This window comes from Elephantulus edwardii, unplaced genomic scaffold (genome assembly GCF_000299155.1).
Source record: "Elephantulus edwardii isolate Elephantulus edwardi_28Jun2011 unplaced genomic scaffold, EleEdw1.0 scaffold00118, whole genome shotgun sequence".
Lineage (NCBI taxonomy): Eukaryota > Metazoa > Chordata > Mammalia > Macroscelidea > Macroscelididae > Elephantulus > Elephantulus edwardii.
The window spans coordinates 3,657,400-3,670,242 of NW_006399868.1; the positions used below are offsets into that span (position 1 = coordinate 3,657,400).

Sequence of the window (12,843 nt, forward strand, 5' to 3'; positions counted from 1 at the left end):
TCAAGGGAGGTTTTCACCAGTCAAGCTAAATCACTGTCTGGGTTTAAGAAGACTCCAGGGAATATTTTTGGAAGGTCTCACTCGTTCTGGAGAGGATTCATTCAGACTCAGAGGTTCCAGAATGTCTAGATTCCAAGAGACTTTAAATTTCGTTCTACCTACTAAGCCTTTAAAGAAACCACCCACCCACCTTACCTTAAGCAGGATCATGGCTGTGTCTGACCTGCTAGGGTATAATATCAATCAAGCACGAGCTTAAGTAAACAATACTTAATCCCAAAGTCCTCCGAGGCACATCCATGCTCAGTGGCTGAGCCAGGCTCCAGTGGGCCACGGACTTCAACTTCCAGGCCAGAAGTTGCCATGGGACATCCAACTTCAAGGCCAGCAGTCAGTATTGACCTCGAGGAGCTAACCTGGCTCCAAGACCAATGTGATTCAATCACAGACTCCTGACTCCAGAACTAAGCAGCAACTCACAGCTTCTCTAGAAAAATGTTTCCTCAGCAGAGGCGTGGGGCCCTCCCCACACATACCCAACCAATGCTCAAGGTCTAAGTATGGAGTCATGATGGAGAACCACGCAGCCTGTGAAAACAATGGCACCTAGCCTCAGAGTGGGCCAAGGAAGAGTATCCCTTAACGGTGAACAATGGACCATAAAGATACGTGTGGCTTGAATGTTCAGTTACTTACTGAAGAGAAGGTGGTTTAAAGGCACCAGGCACCCTGAGCGGGAGGATGAGGCAGCCTGTCTGTGTAAAGATTAGTCTTTGAAACCCTGAGGCAGTGCTTCTCTGTCCTACAGGTCACTGTGGGTTGGAACTGACTTGATTAACATTTTGCCGCAAACGACAGCTAAATGTTTCTAAGCACGGTCGTCTATTTACGGCAACGTGTTAATAGACCTAGCTACCTATATATGATAGATAGATAGATAGATAGATAGATAGATAGATAGATAGATAGACAGACAGACAGACAGACAGATAGGCTAGACAGCCAGCCAGACGGTCTATGTGTATGTATTAATACACTCACTCCTATATTGTTGTTGTTTACTGGTGAACTGGAACCGACTGATAGATGGCCTTCCAGAGGCTGTCCATCTTTCTCCATGGTGCAGCTGCTGGATTCAAACCATGTGCCTTTGGGTTGCCAGAGCAACCACAGTGTAGGCATACAGACTAACAGGTACATGTAAGTGAACACGCATGTAGCAAGATCGATGAATTCTGACAGTAATACCGAATAAAGACATGGAGCTGCAAGAGAATCCAGGATGCTGCAACAGTCTCCAGATGCGGCAGACTGGCAACTGCCTGGGCCTGGAGTGGGCGGGAAGGAACGGAGGTCACTGACCAGGGTATGAAACTTCTCGCTGGGGTGACGGGAAACGTTCCAGAGACGACCGGGATGATGTTTGCACAGCTCGGTGAATGCAATAAAAGCCAATGAATTGTACACTTTAAATCTTATCTACCCTCTGTTGTAAGGTATATGAACGATATCTCAATAAACCGTCATGATGTAAGAATGACGTCATCAAGCTCACAGGAAGGATGCCGTGTGAGGCCCAGCACTGCAGAGGGAGGTCCCTGTGCCCAAAGGGGGAGGGGGAGCAAACCCAGGCCCACAGACAGCAGGCTGAAGTCACACAGAGAGCAGGGCGAAGGGTGAGGCTGAGGGGGTCCTGGGGGTTGCCCAGCCCTCAAAGACCTTCTTTCTCAAGCTGGATGGTGATATGTGGCTGATTTCCTACACTTTACATTGATGGATGCACACACACACATAACATACACAAACAGAGGAATTCTGTTGGCACACTGTATTATGTGTTACAGGCTGATAACTGAAAGGTTGGTGGTTCAAATCTGCCAGCTGCTCCAAGAGGAAAAAAGAGGCAATTGCCTTGGGCGATAAAACCAGAGAGGGGGCTGTTCGGAGCAAGAATTTACTCAACCGGAGCTCGTTCTGGTTTATTGGGGGCGGGTGTGTGTCTGTGTGCGTGTGCGCACAGAAAGGCACTGTAGTTTAGTACACACACATCCATTTTATTTTCATAGTCTATTTAAGTAACTGGAGTACAATTTCCCTGTAGAACATCCTGTTACCTGATGGTCTGTATGTGCTGAGTCTACACACCTGTGCGCCTGTTAACACCCCCAGTTTCCAGACAATTCAAATACTCCCCCCTCCTCAGAAGCAGTCTTCCCATCATGCCCGTTACTGAGGAGAACCCTAGACATTTTCCTCAAACTCGTTACAGCTCAAAGTGTTCCCCTTTTCCTGCAAACTGAGGGGTGACCAGTACAGGACAGTGTCTCACCTGCTTGTCGTTAATCGAGTGCTTTTCGATTTCTTTCTTGGCCTGCAGCAGCTTCTCCTGAAAGTGAGAAAACCATTAGTCCTGGGACTGCTTGTGTGTCTATCTGCTCTATCAAAGGAGAGGAAAAGCAAGCCTTTGCCCGAGTATCTGCTCCATTCTAGAGGACACTTTGCCCGAGTATTTGCTCCATTCTAGAGGTCACTCTGCGTGGCATAGGCTGGACCAGTCCACAAATGGAGAGGAAAGCATGTAAACCTAGGAATGGAGGGGACAGTGAAGTGGACTCAGCAGTCTCCCCCCAAAACTCATGTACATTGGGCCCTTTGGAGTCAACAGGGGATTAATTCAGGATGGAGAGGGGATAATGAGAAGGAGGGTGCGAAGTCAGGGGCATGTCCTTCCTCCCGAAGGCGGAAGAGGTCATAAAGGGCATGGGGGAGATGACCCCGTGTGACGACTGGGAGTTAGGCTGCCTGGTGCTGACCACATACACCCCCAGACATCTGAACAATGGGGCCCTGCTTCCTTTTCATCTCTTTTATAGCGAATAATAAGGAGCCCCGGTGATGCGGTGGTTTAAGCACCCTGCTGCTGAACGTTGATGGTTGGAAGAAAGACACGTGGGCGTCTATGTCCATAAAGATTACGGCCTCATAACCCAGCGAGGCACCTCCACTCTGACCTGTAAGGTCCCCCCCAAGTCAAGATCAACCTAGCAGCACTGGGGTTTTGTTTTTGGGGTGCCAAATATCAGTGTCACTGAAACCTCACAAAATGCCATCAGATTAAACTTGGGTTTTCATTCATGCTGTGAGATGTGGTCCAGTCCACTCTGACTCACAGCATCCTCTGAACAACACATCGATATCTTGCCCTACCCTGCACCTTCCTCACGACCAGCCTGCCCGAGCCCATGGTGAGCCACTGGTCAAGACTCGTTAAGGTCTTCCTGCTTCTCCAGCCCTGCACCTGTCCAGCACGATGACTGCCCCTGACAACACGCTCAGCCTGTACAAGGTGATCTTTCACCATTCTTGCTCTAAGGAACACTCTTCGTTCATGTAAAGCGGTTTAAATTCATGTAACGGGTTTAAACATCAAAGAAAACTCACTGCTAGAAAAGTAAAGGTATTAAGAAAAAGACAAGAGAATAAATGTTACCTAACACCATTTTCTAAAGAAGTTATGACCATGCATGTTTAACTCTGTCACTATGTCAGCACCGTCCCCACCTCGCGCCGCTGCCATGCCTACTGGTCCTGTCCAGGAGTCCATCCCGAGCCTGAGGGACTACCCTCCACTGTCCTCCTTTGAAGCAGATAACGTCTCCCTTGTCTCCCTCACCATTCCTTTCATTGATTCAGTTACCAAATATTTTCTCCGAGCACCTGGGAGATGCCAAGTCACTACTCATCTGCCAGAGTACTGTGGGGGCTCACATGTCTCTGTCACACTGGAAGTTATGCCCCTGGCATTTCAACGGCCAGCAGGTCCCCCAGGATGGACAGGTCTCCGCTGGCTCAGCACGAGGGCCACGGAGTGGACTGGCAGGCGCGACAATGCTCCCTCTGGAACAGCTCACGTGATGGCACGTGATAACGGTGTGCTCGTGGGAAGAGTGGTGTGGCTCTGGGAATCTACAGCAGCAGTGAGAATATCAACAGAACCAGAAACCCGCTCTCACCTGACCCAGAAAACCATCCTCCTTTTGCTGAACTTCCTGGGAAAAGAGATCCCCTGTGGTGCTTGGATTTCACTTGCAACCTGTACTGTGTCTTAAGTCAAAGACACCCACATGTCCCAGGTCCTGGATCCCTCTGTCCTTGCCCTCTCTGCCCATCACTGCCCCAGCCACTGCACAAGTGAACAGTCAGCACAGACCACATGTCATGGTCTCTCTGTCTCTGATGTCAACGACACTCCCTAATCCAGGTCATCCCACCTTAACCACAGCTTCTACTTGCCTTTGTGGTCAATGTTAGGTGCCGTCAAGTCGAGTACAGACTCACAGCGACCCTATGAACAGCCAACCTGAACCCTGTTCTTCAGGATTGTGCAACTTTGCCCTCAACTTTGCACTGAGTCAGTTCTAACTCACAGCGACCCACAGACAGAGCAAAACTGCCCTCGAGGGTGTCCAAGGCCATAAACATTTACAGGTATGAACAGCTTCATCCTTCTTCCTGGGGAAGCTGGTGGGTTTGAACTGCCGACCTTTAGGTTAACAGCGCAAGACTTAGCACAGCAGGCCTCCTTTCCTTCCACTATATAAACAAAAGAACACACACACACACACACACACACACACACACACACACACAGAGCTACAGAGTCAATACCAGCTGACAGCTGCACTCCTCTGGGTTTCTGACACCATTAACCTTTATGAGAGGAGATGGTCATCTTTCTCCTAAGGAGCACCGGGTGGATTCGAACTCCTGACCTTTAAGTTAGCAAGCTGACACATAACACACTATGTCACCAGAGTTCTATGTCCTCACAATAACTAAATACGAACTGAGGACGCACCTACAAACGCCACTGAAGGATGGATGGACACAGAGAGGAGTGGATGAACTCAGAACCTGGGACCACATGTCTACACTGTAGGGACCTGAATGAACCCAGGGCAAGCTGCATGGACTTCAACTATGAAACCCTTGCCCTGAGCACAGGAGCCATGGTCAGGAGTCACAGACTGGGGCGTTGAGTTGTTTCCCGCAGGGAGAGAACAGAGGCCCCTCAGAAATGCCTCTTCGACCAGTTTCTAGTCCAGGTGTCAGCTCTCAGTCAGCCTTACCTCGTTGCGTGCAACCAGCGTGATGAACGCTCCCTGTTTGAAACACTCGATAGCGATGCACTTCCCGATGCCACTGGAGCCTCCCGTCACCTGGGAAGAGGATCAGAAACCTCAGCACCCAAGACACTCCCCGTGCAGATAACACATGACGCAGTGTTCTCTACTTGGATGCCATTCAAACCTGCAAGCGGTGCAGTGGAAGCGAAGGCCTGACAAGCTGCGGCCATAAAGACGACAGTGCAGCAACCCCTGAGAAGTCAGCCATCTACTCGCCAACCCACAGGCGAGCCTGGAGCCGAATCAACTCAGAGGGAGAGACCTTGATGGTTTTAAAACGAGCTCTAAAACACACTCAACACACTGTTACTATGTGTCAGATTTAACACACTTTGTTACTATCTGTCAGATTCACTCCCCCACCTTTACAGTTACCCTATAGGACAGAAGTAGCTTTGAAGCAGGAGTGGCATCCACTTCCACAACAGCTTGCCTGTGGAAACCCTATGAACCTGGAGAAAGGACAAAAGTTATACAGGAAATGTCCAGGACTTTCATTCATAGGGTCGCTATGAGTCACAGGATGAGTCACAGGCGACTCGATGGCACATAGCAACCACCTCCACCACGTATGCAAGGATAGCTGTCCAAGTGGTCAGAAGGTTCACTGAGTATATCTAAATGGCCACTTAGTCTAGAACATATAATCGCATGAAAGCTTAGGAGAGCATTTTACTTCCCAGTGGTCTTCCTATCACACCATGTGTAGCTCATCTTGCTGGCCACTTGTCAGCGCCTGCTTCCTCCACCCACAGGCCCTTTGTGGGGTACACACCCCCTCTTTCATCCAGCTGCTGCCATCGAGTCTCGGCTCTGACATCAGCGCCGACTCCATCCGAGCACAGGCAGGCCAGCCCTTTGTTCCCGTCAGCACTGCATCCTTTTCTTCTCTATGATGTTGGCTTATCCAGTCATTTACTCATTTATTATCCCATTTATTCAGACAGTTGTTCCATTCACAGCCACTCTCCTATCACCACCCCACAGGCTCCCTACTGACAGCCGGCTCCGGTGGCCGAGAGTGGGTAAGGAGCTGCGCTGCAAGCCCAAAGACAAGTGGTTCGAATTAACCAGTTGCCTCACGGGAGAAAGATAAGACGGGTGATTTACAGCCTCTGAAAACCTGCAAGAAGGTTGGCTGTGAATCAGGTTCAACCTGATAGCAATGAGTTGCGTTTAAAGTCCTTACCTATCACATTTACGTTTCACGTCAGGCTGTTAAGCCAAAATGTCAGCTGTTCCAATCCACCCTCTGCAGGGGGATGACAGGCAATCTTCTCCAGCTCTGGACATCTGATGGAGGGACGCCACGAAACACAGTGGGTTTCATTTTGTCCTGGACATTCTACACACTGAGCACAGTGCCTGGCACATGGGAAATAGGAAATACTGAGCTTAAAACATATGGAACAGTATCTTTCTTGTTCGTGCCTCGATATAAATGTTCTATCATATGGAACTGTGTCCTCCTTTAAAAAAAATTGCACAATGTATTATGTGGAAAACAACAAGGCGTCAGGACATTCTAATAAATAATAAAACAAAACATACTTAAATTGACTGCTGTCAAATCAGAACTGATCCATAACTGACTTCTCAAGGTTAAATCACACCAGAGGAGACTGCCCATCTTTCTCTCAAGGAACCCCTGGTGGCTCTGAATGACAGAGAGGCACAGCCCCTGGATCTGCAGTGAAACTCCCAAAGGACTACGCTGTCAGAACTCCTACATTTTATAGTAAAATCTCAGACTCACTGCCGTCTAGTCCGAGCCAAATCATTAATCCCTTCCACTGCGTTTGAGAGGCTGTAAACTGCCCAGGACATTACTCGGACTTTGGGTTAGCAGAGCAATGCCCTACAGACTGCACCACCAGAGCTCACAGTGCATTAGTTATATCCAAACAGAGATCATCACCCACTTCTGGAATTTCTGGAAGTTTACTGCTAAATGCAAATAATGCGGCAGTGACCGTGCTGGACCGCAGCCCAGCCTCAGGTCAGCATTAATGCCCCACACGGATGAATCTTTCTCCTAGGCACCCCTACCTCTCATTAGCTTCAAGTCCCCAGCTCTGAAGCAATCATTTTGGTGGACACCAACCTGTTAACTACAGAGGGTTACCAGGAAAACAGATCTTGTCACTTAAGCCAGCTGGTGCACCTGGGGGAAATCTCTGGTACCAGTTTGGATTATCTCTTGCATTCTTTTTGTTTATTCTTGTTCACCAGATATTCTAGTTACACAACAGGTAGCTCTTTCCGTCTCCCTGCTACAGATAAGAACTAATGCAGAGCTGACCCCTAGCGGGTTTTCTGAGGCTGTAAATCGCACAGAAGCCTGCCCATCTTTCTTCTGGGGAGTCTCTGGTGGGTGTGAACTCCAGAGGGCCACTGCCCTTTGGGTTGGCAGTGCTACTTCCTAGAGACAATACCATCAGAGGCCCCAAAGTTCCTTCTGGATGATGCTTCTCCTGCTGTTAAGCTTCCCTCTACCCCACCTCCCCCACTCACCTGCATTCTCAAATCTTTCAGAGTCCTATTCAAATGCCCCTCCTCCATGATGGCTTCCTGGATTCCGGCACCTCTTCCTGTCCTTTATCTATCACCTTCTACCTGTTGTTATTGTTGTTATGTGCCATCCAGTTGCCTGCGAATCATAGCAACCCTGAGCACAACAACCCTGAACTCTGCTATATCCTGTGAGAATCTTACTGACTGACACACCTACCCCCAATACCCCAGTCACTGAATCAATCCACCTCATCAAGGGTCTGCCTCTCCTGCACTGTCCCTCTCCAAGGACTGATCTCTCCTTGCAAAGTGTCCAAAGTATGTCAGACGAAGCTTCAGAATCCTTGCCCCCAAAGGGCAGCCTGAACTCTCTCTCTAGGACAAACCTGTTTGTTCTCCTAGCGGTTCATGGTATATTCAGTATTATGCTCCAGCACCACAGTTCGAAGGCATGAATTCTCCTTCCATCATTCCTAGTCATTGTCTTAGTCATTTCTGATGCACAGCAAGTAAATGCAAAGACTATGACCTGGATCAGGCACACCTCAGTCTCCAGACAGACATCATTGCTCTTCAGCACTTTGGAGAGGTCCCTTGCAGCAGACTTTCTCAACGCAATTCATCTTTTAATTTCCTGCCTACTGGGTGTTGATTGTGTAGCCAAGCAAACTGAAACTATCAACAATTTCAATCTCTTCATCATCTATCATAATGCTGCCAACTGACCCAGTGGTGAAAATCTTTGCTTTCTTGATGTTGAGTTTCAATCCATATTTAATGCTGCAGTTCTTGACCTTCTGCAGTAAGCACTCAGATCCTCCTCGGTTTCAGCAAGTAGCAGTCTACCTCCAATCCTGATGCCTCATTTGTCCTCATAGAGCCCAGCCTCCCGGATAATTTATTCTGCATATAGGTTGAAAAGGTATGCAGATAGGGCACATAACTGGCATATACCCTTCCCAATTTTGAACCATTCAGTGTTTTCTTGCTCTGTTCTGACCTTCTACCCACACAATTATTTAAGTCTTAGCTCCCTTATCAGATTAGAAGTTCCTTAAGGACAAGGACCAAGTCCAAGTTTTGTCACACCCGTCCACCACCAGACTGCATAAGCCGCTGTCTGGATTCAGACTGGCCTAAGGTACAAAGTCTCTGAAAAATACAACCCCCAAACACCTTGGAGGGAAAGTCTTTCTCACTCAAAAGAGGCGAGGGAAGTGGGAACTGTGTGATTATGTAAGATGGTGGTAGTGGTGGTGTTGATTGCCTTCGAGTCAAGCACGGCTCATAGGGACCCTATGAACAAAAGGCCTGAAGCCCCTCTACAACTATCGACATTTATCAAAGTTCTTAGAGCTTCCAGAGGCATGTTGTTTAGGAAGTGGTCCCAGGCCTGTAAGAGTTATTGTGCAGACACTGCGATCCAGCAAATAATTGCAATAAAGAGAGTACACATGTCCGTGTGTTGTTTCCCAGTTGCACTCACACTTCACTGTTATCTAGTAAGTATGCAGAAGCATGTTGGAAATGTTTGAAATAATGTGAGGATGACCAAGCGTGACTTGGAGGCAGGTGGGGGCACAAGCTGTTGGAGAAACGATGCTGACAGTCTTGGTGAAAGCAGGGTTGCCACATTTTCCATTTTTGCAGCATTTTGTTGCACTCCCTAAACCAGGCCCGCCTCTGTGGCTGCCGTCCTAGTTCCACGTGGTATATAGGTTAAGCAGCTCCGTGAAACCACCTGTCTGTCGTGAGCAGAGGCCCAGGTCCAGCGCTGACAATGGGAAGGGAGCACAGACTTCAGCTTCTGCATCCTGACTTCCAGCTGAGCCAGCTCATTCTTGGAGGGAAACTCAGGTATACTCCAATCCTCTCGGGCGGCGTTACTCTGCCAGCCATGGGAAATGGAAGGGATTCTCTCAGTGGCTGAGAAAAAGGTAAATGCACGCTGTGGGCCTGACGACTGTTCCACGGAGCCCTGACGGATACACTAGACAACTCCCTCGTGTCCTTTATGATTCCTTCTGGACCTTTCATGGTAAATAGTGTCAAAATGTTTCTACATCGCTACTCATGTCAAACCCCACACCAAAATCATTGTTATCCCGTCAGCGATCCTAGAGGCAGGGCAGAACTGCCCAACAGGGTTTTCAAGGCTGTAGACTGTGTGGTAACAGATTGTCACATCGTTCTTCCCAGGAGCAGCTGGGAGATTTGAATCACTGACATCTGGGTTAGCAGCACACTCTTAACCCACTGTACCACCAGGGCTCTTCAAACCACACCATATACTTCATACCACAAGGGCTCTTCAAACCACACCATATACTTCATAGTAAGGGCAGCAGAAGAGGTGTTTTACTGCAGGGAGATCTGCTCTCAGGCACCCATTAAAAAAAGGGGGACCTGATTCCCCAATTCTCCTCTTAGCCTGTGCCAGCTTTTAAGATGCCAGCTGATGTAAATTAAATAAGTGTGTGCCACCCAAGACGTGCTGCACACGTTACGGCTGTAATTAGGGTGACAGCACCAACGTGGAGTTAAGTGTGCACCACCCAAGACGTGCTGCACACTTTACAGCTGTAATTAGCGAGGCAGCACCAGTGTGGAGTGGGGCCAGGCAGCCGTGGCTTTGCAGGCAGCTGCTCTCAGTACCTGCCCCTCTTTCTGCAGCCACACTGCCAGGTCCAAACAAACCTTCAGGTGGTGGCACCTTGCGGCCCAGTCCCTCTTACTCAGTGCTATGAGCTGCTGCCAGGAAGGTTTCTGACACAAGGTGACCCGTGTGTTGTGGACTTTGCTTGGCTGTCACCTTTACAGAAGCTAATCTCCAAGCCTGTCTTTCATGGAGCCATGGCGTGAGTTCAAACCTTCAGTCAGCAGCCTTGCGCCCACAGGATCTGTACATTCTTTAGAGGGACACATGAAGACAAAAAGGGAGTGCTGGTGATTTAACAGTAAGAAGTTGCACTATCAACTCAAAGGCTTGTGGTTCAAATCCACCAGTTGCTTCGTGAGACAAAAATGGGTAATCTCTTCTCATGAGATTTAACATCTCTGTGAACCCACTGGAGGGTCAGTTGTGGGTAGCTTCTGACTGGATGGTACCCAACAACAACAACAACATAAGGAGCTCTGATGACAGGTCTGCAGGGAAACCACACTGCTAACCCCGGGGCCCTGCCTTGTTGGCAGCTGGAATCCACCAGTGTCTCCTGAGAGAAAGACGGGCCATCTGCTCTCATGCAACCCACAGCCTCCAAAATCCTGCTGGACGGTCAGCTGTGAGTCGCTTCTGACTCCAGAGCAAAGAGTTACGATTAACGCAAGGAGCTCCGGTTAATGTGCAACAGTTGGTACATGGGAGGAAGATGTGTCGGTTGGCTTTTGTAAAGATGCCAGCCTCGGAACTGTACGGAGCAGATTTACTCTGACCAGCTGGGCTTGATTCCACATGGGGGTGGTAGTGTGTTTAAAATCCTCCGTCTGTATCTCAGCAGACACGGTAGTAATAATTTACCTGTGAGCTACAGGCTGATGGAGTGGAAGGTCAAGAAGTGCAATGTCTTGATAACAGTGAGCCAGAAGTGTCATGAGCGCCGTGGGCTTCACCTCCCTCCAAGTCAACTACAATCTCTGGAAACACAAGTACTAAGAGAAGCCGACCTTGGAAGCTATGCTTTAGCTCAAAAAAACATGCTTTGGAGCAGTTCTCTGATGGCTATGAAATGGTCAGAATTTTGCACTGTTGTCGAATTTTAGTGCTTTTCCCCCCCAGTGTGCCTAACTACACTCTCACCTTCTTTAGAAACAGCAGCAGGAGGAAAACAGACTAAGTTTGACAAAAAGAAGTAAAAAAAGAAAATGCATTTGTCATTCACAGGCTCAGATCTGGGTTCAGAGCACGTGGAAGGAAATGACCGTCCAGCTCCGTGGTGACCCCAACTCTCCACCCCAGGAGTAGTGGTGGTGCGGGGCGTTTGGCTGCAAGCGGCCAGGCAAGAGGATTTGTGCTTTAGCTTAGTAACCCATACTCCTCACTTACAACTCCCAGCTCGCTGTTGCTGAGGCATGAGAAGTAAGCAGGAAAACCACGAGAAAGCCCTGGGTTATGCACTTGATGAGAAGTAATCTCAGAATCGTGGTCTTTGGCACATTCTTAATAGGTTCGTTCTCTCTGAGTCGGGGGCCCCCAGTATGACACACATCAAACACCCCCACGCAGTCTGCTCCCAGGGCGCGAATCCTCTCTTCGGTCACCATGCTCATCCCCGACTGGACTCAAATCACAGGACCCTGTGCCCACAGCGCGCAGGGGTCTCCAGGCTGAGCACAGCTAGGAGACTCAGCCACACGCGATGTAGACGGTATGTAGACGGGGCAGAAGCGTGCCCACCCCGCCGGCCCTGCCAGCCCGCTGGATCCAGACCACTTGCGGAGAGGTCACTTCCCAGAACCCCTCGGTGGTTCTCCATGGAACCTTCCGGCTGAGTCCGCCCCGCGCCCACCGGCTGCTGCGTCTCTCGACCTCTCTGATCTTCAGTGTTTTTGGAAAACAGACCAAAAATGACCCCTCCCGGGCTGTTCCCGGCCCGGGCTCCAGGACGAGGCCAGGGCTGCAGGTGGCTTCTCGGGCATCCTCCCGGGCCCAGCTCACAGCGTGGCGCGCCAGGGCCTCCAAGGGCCGGCTTCACCTGCTCCCCTCGGACCAGCATCCCCGGGCCGGCCTCCCTTCAGGCCAGCATCCCCGGGGCCGGCCTCCCCGCGGGCCAGCATCCCCGGGGCCGGCCTCCCCGCTCGCAGGCACTCACCACCACATGCGCCCCGGGCAGCGCGAGGGGCTTGGGGCTGATGAGCGGCGACACCATGTAGAGCAGCAGCACGAAGGCCACAAGGAAGGCGGCCGCCAGCAGCAGCATCGCGGGGCCGGGGCGGGCGGCGAGCGGGCCGCGCTGGGATCCGGCGCTGCGCGCCGCCCGGTCACGCGCAGTCTGAGCGCAACAGGAACCCGAGTGTTTGGGTTCGCGGCGCAAGGCGGGGGCGAGCGGGGCGGGGCGAGAGGCGGGGAGGAGGAGCCTCCGGCCTAAGGGGCGGGGCTTCAGTGGGCGGACGAGCGACTCACGGAAGAGAAAGAACGGCTCTT

The 12,843-nt window shown here is 50.3% G+C and overlaps 1 protein-coding gene across 1 annotated transcript in view; it reads right to left on the reverse strand.

Annotated features, from left to right (window-relative positions):
• Positions 1 to 12,619, reverse strand: part of KDSR (3-ketodihydrosphingosine reductase) — a 28,440-nt gene extending 15,821 nt beyond the window's left edge. Inside the window, exons 1-3 of the mRNA XM_006892730.1 lie at positions 12,512 to 12,619; positions 5,130 to 5,219; positions 2,330 to 2,386 (exon numbers count right to left, since the gene is read on the reverse strand). Coding sequence (XP_006892792.1) covers positions 2,330 to 2,386; positions 5,130 to 5,219; positions 12,512 to 12,619 — 255 coding nt within the window. The remainder of the gene's footprint in view (positions 1 to 2,329; positions 2,387 to 5,129; positions 5,220 to 12,511) is intronic.
• Positions 12,620 to 12,843: the final 224 nt, after the last annotated feature.